Consider the following 9,653-nt stretch of genomic DNA (forward strand, 5'->3'; position numbering starts at 1 on the left):
CCTATGATTCATTACAATAGCGAAAACTAGTCCATGTAATTATCCGGCTCTTTGCTACATGCTGTAAAGACTTTGTTTACATTTACTTTGAGCTTGTTTGTTGTTGTAACAGAATAAGCATTTTGTGAAGCAACTTTGCCATCAGACCGGTGTGATTTCTATCTTTTCTTTTTTCATGTTATTTCAATAAAATAACTGTGGGTTGAATTTCTTTTATTGTGGTGGTTCAGTAATTATTTATTCGTTTTTCTTACAAATCAGCTAGAAGATGGCAGAGAGACAGTTACTTGCTGACTGAAAAAGATAATGAAAACATTTCACCTACAACCATCACAGCACAGAACATCATATTTGGTCATTCACGTTAAGAATAAGATATGAAAGTAGATCATTTTCATTTACTTTAGCAAAAACTATGATCTCAGTAAATACAGAGCTCAACATGCAAATACAGAAGTACCTAACCTTTGTCTGCTTCTGAACAAAACACTCTTTCAGTCTGTTTCTTTTTATTTCACTTCTCTACCTTCACTAAGATCGTCGTTTATGACAGAGTTGAGTACAAATTTACTTCAGTAACATTGGTGGGATCGAGATTGGTGTAAGCGTGGTTAGTGCTTGTGTAATTTATGTACACATCTCCATCACTTTCAGCTTGTGGGAAACCTCCCCTGGTAAACAGAAATCCATGGTTACTGGTAGTCAGTCCATGCATTTGGCATCAGATAGCTAATAAAATGAAAAAAGCCCAACGTATGAAAAAGTCAGACTTACTTTGATGCTACTGCAGGTCCTGCAGCACCTATAAGGAACAGAAAATACATAAAATGATAAAAATAAAGCTCTTTAAATTTAAATTTGACTCAAGTGGAAGTGCTTATAGATGCCGTTTACCTTTAACTGGAGCGCTTGACGCAGTCAGTGTGGCACTCCGTTTCTGACAGCCCATCCAGATAAGACCAGAGATGATGCTTATCAAGCCCACAAGAGAAAGGACAAAGGCAGCTAATCCTAATTTTCCTTCCACTAATGGTAGGGAAATGGCAGAAAACATAAAAGATTAGCTGCAATTGTCATGGTTTCTGGGTTTTGGTGTGTGTTTGATCATGGTTTAGGATTTTGGTTTTTGTCATGTTTAAGTTCGGTCTTGCTCTTGGTTTAATGTTCTTGGGTTTTATCATGTTCAGTTTCTGTTATGTTCATGCTTTAGGTTTTCAGTTTTGTCATGTTTGGTTTTCGCTCTTGTGTTCCTGTGGTTCATGTTTCTGGTTCATTAGTTCACCTGGTCTAATTACTCATTCACTTCACCTGTTCCTTGTTACTCCTCCTGTGTATATATACCCCATGGTTTTCAGTTTGCTCTTGTCAGATCCTTACATGTGGTTCATTCCCCTGTCCTGTGTGGTTCCCTGTCCTGCGTTTCAAGAATAAAACCTTGTCACCAGCACAGTTCTGCCTCCTGCTTTGACTGCCTGCATTTGGGTCCTCACCTCTGCCAGCTACACGTGACAGCAATATTTCTACATGTCCTTATTCAGGACATTTACTGATGTTTTTTTAGAGTATTGAACATCTTGTGTATATTTAGATTTTGTTCCTCAAATGGAAACTCATTACTTCCTAAGCATGAACTTCATGACATGAAAAAACATGTATTTACTTTATCTTTAAGCCCCCATTAACCTGCATTAGCATTAGTAAATATTGGGCAGTAGTGTCCCAAATGCCAAGGATATAAAGGAAAAACGACCAACCTGTTGCTTGCACTGAGACGATATAGACTGTGTGATCTGGGCTCTCGCTGATCTGAGATAACCGATTCTTAGCATAGCAGCGGTACACACCACTTTGCTCCGGTTCAGTGAGGAGCAGTTCCCTATCACTGCCCACGTCGCTCCAGGTTGGTTTTTCTTTGTGCTTCCAAAACCAAGTGACAAAAGCTGTTACATTGGGAGTGCTGCAGAGCAGGTGGACTCTTTGACCTGCTGCAACTGGGTAATCTGGTGTGGCCACCACCTGCAGGGGAGGCAGATTTTCTACAGTGGAGGTTGCTGCAGAGAGGGCAGGCAGTGGATGAAGATGAATACCAAATACTGTAATGTACTATTTCCTGTCCAGGCCTACTTCAGATTTTTGTAACTGTTTGTTCAGGGTTTGGAAAAAAAATTATTTTAATGTAATTTATAACATTTGCAATTCTGAACATTGTTGATAAAACAAAAAAGGGAAACAAGCAAAAGAAGAACAGTGGCAACACTTTGCTCATCTGTCTGTTTACATTAGAATTATTTCCTGGCTGGTCCTTCCACACACAGTAAAAACTAAGTTTACCTCAAGTGATAAGCTAATGTGAGTAAGCTTAACTAAAAGTAGAGACCAAAGTAAACCTCACTTATTGAAGATATTTGCATGACTGACTAATTGTGAGTTTATAAGCTGGTTAGTGACAGGGTTTATCTCAAAAAGCCTAAAGAAGCCAGCTTAAACTCTCATTCTTGTGTTTATTATTTTCATTTGATCTGGATATCAAAAAATTTTGAATAGATAAATATCATATATATATATATATATCCAGTATTATCTTTTGTAGTGATTGTAGTTGAATTCAGCTCAGTGGAGCTCTTTGTAGTATCTGTGGATTTAACTGAAAACAACAAGGACGACACAAATTGTAACAATGCAACTAAAACTCCAATTTTGGATGATTTTAGAAAGATAAATGTGAAAAATGTACATACCTATGCTCTCTGACAGAAAACAGAGGAGAACAAAGCTGAGCAGCATGTTGTCTGAAATGAACAAAAAGCAAATACAACAGGTGCACAAGTGACTACGTATGTTATAATTAAAATGCAGGTGAGGCTGGGGGAAGTATGAGACTGGAAAACAGAAAGAAAGGAAGTTCTAACTTCCCTTTGAATGATAATTTAAAACACCACTAATTTTATTCCATGATTTTGCTCACAGGAAGCAAAAAGCAGTGTGCAGTCATAGTTTTTACTACTAAATATCTGGATGGAAAATCAGCAGAGAATGATGATAAAAGCCAATCTCACCCACAAAAGTCTTCAGTTTGTAACATTTAAAATCTCCCAACGATTTGTGACCTGCGGGAAGAACCATTTACCAGACTTCTCTAACTTTTAATGCATTCTCTAAATTCAGAGTTGGAAGGCTCTCAGCACACTTGGCTTCAAACATTTCAAATCTCCAACGGTGGTCACCTTCAGGCTCAGGCTGTGATGAAAACTCTGATTGTAGCAGTTTGACAGTCAGTTTTTGTCAAGGCCGTTCAGGCGGAGCAGGTAGATTTATTTATTTATGTTTTATACAGTAAATATATCCAATAAATCCAATAAATATATGTCAAACTGGGGCACAGGGGGGCATTTACAAAATACTGTTTAAAGATCTGAACAGTTAAAGTTTTCTAAGAATCTAAACTATGCTCATTAACATGTTCTGAAATCACACGTGTATGTTTCATTTTACCTCATGATGCTCCAACATTTGACTTTATCCTTAGTTTTATTCATGTGATCAGAACAACTTCCAGGTTAAACAGGTTATTTCATTCCCTCAGTATGTATCCGCTGCTGTTTTCATGTGTCAGGTAAGTTTCTTGGAAGTGTACGTTAAATACTCCATTATTAGTTGTTGAACATTTAAAGTAAAAGAACAAAATCATATATTGTTGAATGGTTTATTTCATTCGTATGAATAATATGAGATAATTTGAGAAGTTTAGCTTTGTAATTAGATCAGTCTGCTAACTATATACCGACATCTGACTCATGATGCTACTTTTTCTAAGATGATCAAAGCCAAAATAGTTGCAGATTTGACATTTAAGTTGAAAATGTTTCAGAATCTTTGTGATTTATAATGTAATTTCTTTACTTACATCTCATAAAGGTCATACAATGACGTTCCTAAAATGTAGGAAGTGGTTTTTCTTCCTTCATGACAAACCACAGTTTCAAATATCAGTTCATATCTGAGGCTGCACACTTTGATAAAGTGAATCTCTACAGCAAAGCTGTTTTGTTCTGCTCTTGTCATGATCCTCATGAGAGGCAGTTTAAAAGCAGTTTTTTTGTGACCAAATTTAACCCCTCCTGACCTGAGAAAAAATGGGGAGAAAATTCTCCTTTTTTAAAATCTGAAGTATAAATTTGTCTTTATTTATAAATATTACAAACTATTTTTGTATATTTACCAAAGGCTTAAGTATCAGATTGTGTACAACAAGGTTTCGAGCAAAGTTTTTACCATAAAGGTCTCAGAAACTGCATGTGTCAAATGTGATACATATGGCATCAAAGGGTTAAAGAAAGTTGAACTTATTGAGCTCATTGTTATGAGGTAATGATGGCTGGTTTATGCATTCAGCTCAGTGAACTAATAATCAAGATTTTTTCATCCTTTTGACTGATACATGTTATCATTGTGTCCATGTTTAAGGTCTTCACATACCTCTTAGTACAATAACTATAAACTGTATAAGAAGGTGTATCATTGTGAAATAAATTAGAAGTTTACTTCATAAATTCTTCATGGCGAACTGTGTGTAATGTTTATTATTAAGGTATTAACTTTTTATAGACCATTGTGCATTACTTAAAAAAAAATTGAACAAGAATGTTTTTTCAGTTTAGACCAACTTTACAATCATATCAAGTCAATTTTAACACATTTTTGCATTAGCATAGCAATAGTACCTAGTCATGGTTTTTATATTGTTATCTACTTAGCAACAGTTTTTACTAAAATGTCATGTTTCTGGAGAAGCATTGAATGCAGATGTTATTGTGTTTCTGCAATGTAATTACTTTTAGGTTGGTGTGAACAGAAACTGCTTACTGAAGTTCACACCTTCTGCACCCTCTCGATTTCCTTTGAATTTGCAGTAACTTAAAAAAAAAACAAAAAATAACAAAACAAAACAAAAAAAAAAAACCCCAAAAAACGTGATGGTGTTTCTTATGATCTTATCTGATTATTTTTTAGTCTGCAGGCTGCAGAGATGTTGGTTTCCACCACAGACACACTGAAGTCTTACACTAGAATAAGGTTTATGCTGTGTATGCTTATTGCTCCAGATGTTATTTGCTTTTAGTTGTTTGGACAAATAATATATTTCTTATATTTGATTAATTACCTTAATGAAGACTGACTTTATTGACCTCCAGGGGGCAGCATCCACCCAGAAGATAAAGATTAAGTTGACACATGTGACCAACCAGACAGGCTGGAATGAATATCCTCTCAGAGAAATAAAATATATGTAAGACTGTATATCAGGATGTGGAGCAGCTTTGATGGAGCAAAAAAGAAAAGAAAAAATGTGTTACTGATAACCTTTTTCTTCACGTTTCTCCAATTTAATATACTGTTATGTTGAAAACAGACATAAAAAAAAATATAAATATAAAACCAGTTTTATGAGTTAACATTTAAAGGTGTTTTCTAGTTTGTAGTTCCAAGAGAACAGATCACACCCTCCACCACTGGGTGGTGCTCAGTACACAGTTTCCTACATGATGGTTTCAGTAATGCACAGACGCTTTCCTTTTAGGCTTTTTTAAAGTGGAAATGTTAGCAAGAAAAAAAAAAAAGGAAAAAAAAATCCATTATGGATAGGATGTCATTTTAATCTGAAATATTTTTTCCATATCTACAACAGAACAGTTTCAGTTTGTCTGTGTCTTCTGAACATTCGCCCTGTGGGGGGCTGCAGTCACTTCATTACAAAGAAAATACATTATTATGTTACTGAGTGAAGAAAGCATGAGATACCGTGAGAGATTTCCTCTCTGAGACAGTTGCTCTTGATGACTCAAATGAAATATGAAAGCATTGTTTGTGTGTACGTGTGTGTGTGTGTGTGTGAGAGAGAGAGAGAGAGCAGTCATGCCTGTATTATTTTTTGATGCATAAGTTTCCTTTCTTTTCTTGCCACACGCTGGTTGTCACAGCAATGACGAGTGGCTTTCTCCTGCTTTTCTGGCGGGTGGTGGGATGCGACAGTCTTACAGGCAGCTTGCTGCACCCCACCTCAAACCTTTCAACTCACCCCACCTTAACTATCCAACCTCCCCTTTCAAATAACTAACTTCACACTTATTGTCCATCTTATCCTCAGAAACTCCCAGCATAGCATCTTAGATCATCAACACAACCTTCTTCTGCGTAATGCTTCAGAAATAATAACAATATAGAGAACAGCAACAACAGTGACAAGAGCTATTACAACAACATGAAACAAAACAGCAGAGTACAGACGGCACTCAACCCCAGATGGGCGCTTCCTGTGCCAGGCAGGAAATGGCACTGGGCTCCCTTGCCATCATTTTTCATTTTAGCAGGGAACAGAGATGATCATCACTTCATCTTAGGCACATCCATTCCCCCGTATGCACAAGCTGTAAATTAATTTCTTTTTGTTCTCATTCTCTGCATAGATCCCACTTGAGCTGGTGAGAAACTGCAGACATTCAAAACATTATATGAGACTTTTCTTTGCTTTTTGTGGTGTCTTTAAGTGGAACGATGAGGATTTGATGGAAACACATACAAAAATAAAACTCTGTGGACAAACATACAAGCACATATACATGTAAAGGGAGTTTAGTACATATTAAAAATTGAAAAAGAACATATTCAAATGGAGGTCTATTGAAAAGTAATGCTTTATGCCACAGTGGAGCAGCCTTTTCTCAGAACTGAGCTTTTACAATAAATGTGTGCTACATTTGGGAATTTCGATGTAAAGATTTTTCGATGTAAAGATGTTTTAAAATCTTTGCTGAAAACCTTAAATTTTGGGGACATGTTATAGAAGGATTCTGTATTTTGGATAGGATTTACTGTTTAGAGCTACATGCATTGCGTTTGGTTTTAATTAAAATTACCCTTTGCAAGTTGGCAAAGTTGTGGTTGAGATGCAGGTGGAGAGAAACCGTGGCAACTCAAGCTTAGACCTGATGATACATGAGTGACAATAACAATCTAGCCTTAAACTACACACATCAGAAGAAGGTCACAGGAGGCTGGATCAGTTTATCGCAGCACGCTACAACAGAGATAAAGATGTAAACTCCACATAGAAAGACACTAAATGACCTGTAGGTTTAAGCATAGAACCCCCTTTATGTGAGACAACAGTTTTAACTATACTGACTCGGTAAGAGATGATAAAAAAAAAATTAAAAATAAAAAAAATAAATACAAACCTGGAATTTGTCCTGAACTAAATAAAAACTTTGAATAGTGCTACTGTTTTTTACTTTTTTACTTACATTTTTTGGTTTTTATTTTTAAATTAAAAGCTCTTCTTTAACACGCGGAAACATACACAAGAAAAAAAAAAACATTTGAATGCTGAAAGCTTTGTCCACATTTTCTTTGTGGCCATGTCAATGTAGCCTGCATCTGTTACATTATCAGTGTTACAGCTGCCTGTCATTTCACTAATTGCCCTCATTTGGCATGGTAATGCCTGTGTGTCGTCACCCATCTGAGATTGGTCATGTTCTACACACCTTACTTCCTGCCTACTGAGGATTGGCTCCTTACACCACACCTCTGCCTTCATCAAGCTGATTGGATAATTGCCAGGCCAATCATCATCCCTACAGCCACCTGATAAGGAAATAAAAGCCATCTGCAGCTGTGTATTCTTTGGCAACTGTTTGCGCAGACAGTCTGCCTTTGGTCTGAGAGCGTTGGGTATGAGCATGTGTAGGGGTGGTGAAACCGAGGCCTCATGAATCATCGAGCCAACTTTGACCCAAATGCATGAAAGGCTTGCTGTTCTGAATCATTTGACCAAATCAAAGAGCTCCATCTGCTGGCTGTGGCCGTCTGATGCATCAGAAGGGCAGCGTTGACACCTCTCATCTGTCATCCCTATCTCAACATGGAATACGTGTTCAATAAATGATACGTAATCTACCATCCGAGTGAATATTTATTTTCTGTTCATATAAATAACAAGGAGATGTATTAGTTGAGATTAGTTAAGGTAACAGAATTGTGGTGTAACTTAAGTATACCAATCTATAATGACAGTAGTGGTCTACTCACAGTGGGGACGTATGAGGGAAGGGTACCTGTGCAACGCGGATAGTGAATGTGCTACTGATTTTATACAGTTGTAGTAAAATTGTTTACTGTTTTGTGTCTTATCATTTATTATAGAAATTGCAAATGCATCTTATCGTCTACCTCATGAGTTTTTTTTATTTTTGCATAGCTGATTTGATCTTTTTTAATCTTTTTCTTTATTATTTTTTTTCTTTCCCTGCACCTTGCTGTAATGTTTTTATGTTTTATGTAAAACATGTCTTGTACATGAAATGTGCTATACAAATAAATTTGCCTTGCCTTGCCTTGTTTAATGTGGCACACTGCACATTTATGTACATAGATTATTTACTCCGAGTGTTTTTTATGTTATCTTTATCTTCTATCTAGTTTTTTTAATTGTTTTTATTTTATAATGTTTTTTGGCATTCAGGGTGGACGGCAAAGTAAGATTTTCATTGTTCAGGGAAACCTGTTTCCTTACTGTGCAAATGACAATAAACACTTTGAATTTGGAAATGTATTATGAGAAAAATGCTTTGGCAACTTTGTGATGTGTCATAGATTTTTATTTAAAAACGTATTTTCTGTCAGGCTTCAGTCTGCTCCCCTTCTGGCACACTACCTCTCCAGTTTTGGAGAGGTTGCACCTGAAAGAAACACAAGAATAAAATTGTAATTAACCAACTTTAAAAATCATTAAAATTCTCTGCTGATGGTGATCAGAAACCAGCTTGGTGTCTAACGTCCTGCAGGTTGTGAGTTTTCCTCTGCAGCTGCAGACCGAGACGTTTCCTGTGATGCTTCTGGATTAAGTATATGATTAATTTTAAAGTCTGCTTTTTGCAAGGCTATTTAAAAAAAAAACATCTATATAAAGAAAGGGAAACAAAGCCTACCTGTGATGTTGAAGGTACCACCAGCTCCGTCCTTCTCTCATACTCGGAGCTCCTTCAGCAGTTACCCTGGCAACGGCGTCTCGCACAGACTTTTGTTTTCCAAAATTTCTAAAAGCTAAGTGTGATCCAATATAAGCTAATGCTGATGTGATGCTTCCCCTAAATTTGTTGTCAAAATGTAATGTGCACAATCGCTAGCAGAATCTCATCCTCTCAACAACCCGCAATCTCCTCAGCGTTTGGAATCTCATTGAGAGGTTGACAAGACCGGTCCCTTTGAAGATCCCGCGTACTGCTCGATACGCGCTGATGACGAAATGAGGCCTCGTTTGGTCTTTCGGCATGCTGAGTCCTGCTCAGAGACAATGCTCGCAACACTTCCATGTCACATGCTCGACATGTGATCGAGAAGATCGGCTGGAGCATAACATCCCTAGGTTCAGCTAGGTACCGCTGGACCTCCACCGTGGCATCTGCCGTTGCACTCTGAATGCTCTGAGTTGCACCTAAACAAGAAATAAATAGGTGACAAAAAGCCTATTTCAGGAGGAAATAATGTAGATGTAATCAGTGGCTAACACAAACCAACTCGGCTATCCAGAAGGTCCCACAAGTTGTCCTGGTCCCCTCCTGCTGCAGATGTGGGTGCCGCTTGTGTTGGTAACT

The 9,653-nt window shown here is 37.1% G+C and overlaps 1 protein-coding gene across 1 annotated transcript; it reads right to left on the minus strand.

Annotated features, from left to right (window-relative positions):
* Positions 1-207: 207 nt before the first annotated feature.
* LOC121630946 lies at positions 208-2,866 on the minus strand. Its single transcript, XM_041971515.1, has 5 exons — positions 2,739-2,866; positions 1,755-2,051; positions 895-1,026; positions 775-802; positions 208-671 (listed from the first exon to the last, which is right to left on the minus strand). Exons 1-5 carry the CDS (start codon positions 2,782-2,784, stop codon positions 545-547), a joined length of 630 nt encoding a protein of 209 aa, XP_041827449.1. The 5' UTR covers positions 2,785-2,866; the 3' UTR covers positions 208-544.
* Positions 2,867-9,653: the final 6,787 nt, after the last annotated feature.

This window comes from Melanotaenia boesemani, chromosome 20 (assembly GCF_017639745.1).
Source record: "Melanotaenia boesemani isolate fMelBoe1 chromosome 20, fMelBoe1.pri, whole genome shotgun sequence".
NCBI classification, from domain to species: domain Eukaryota; kingdom Metazoa; phylum Chordata; class Actinopteri; order Atheriniformes; family Melanotaeniidae; genus Melanotaenia; species Melanotaenia boesemani.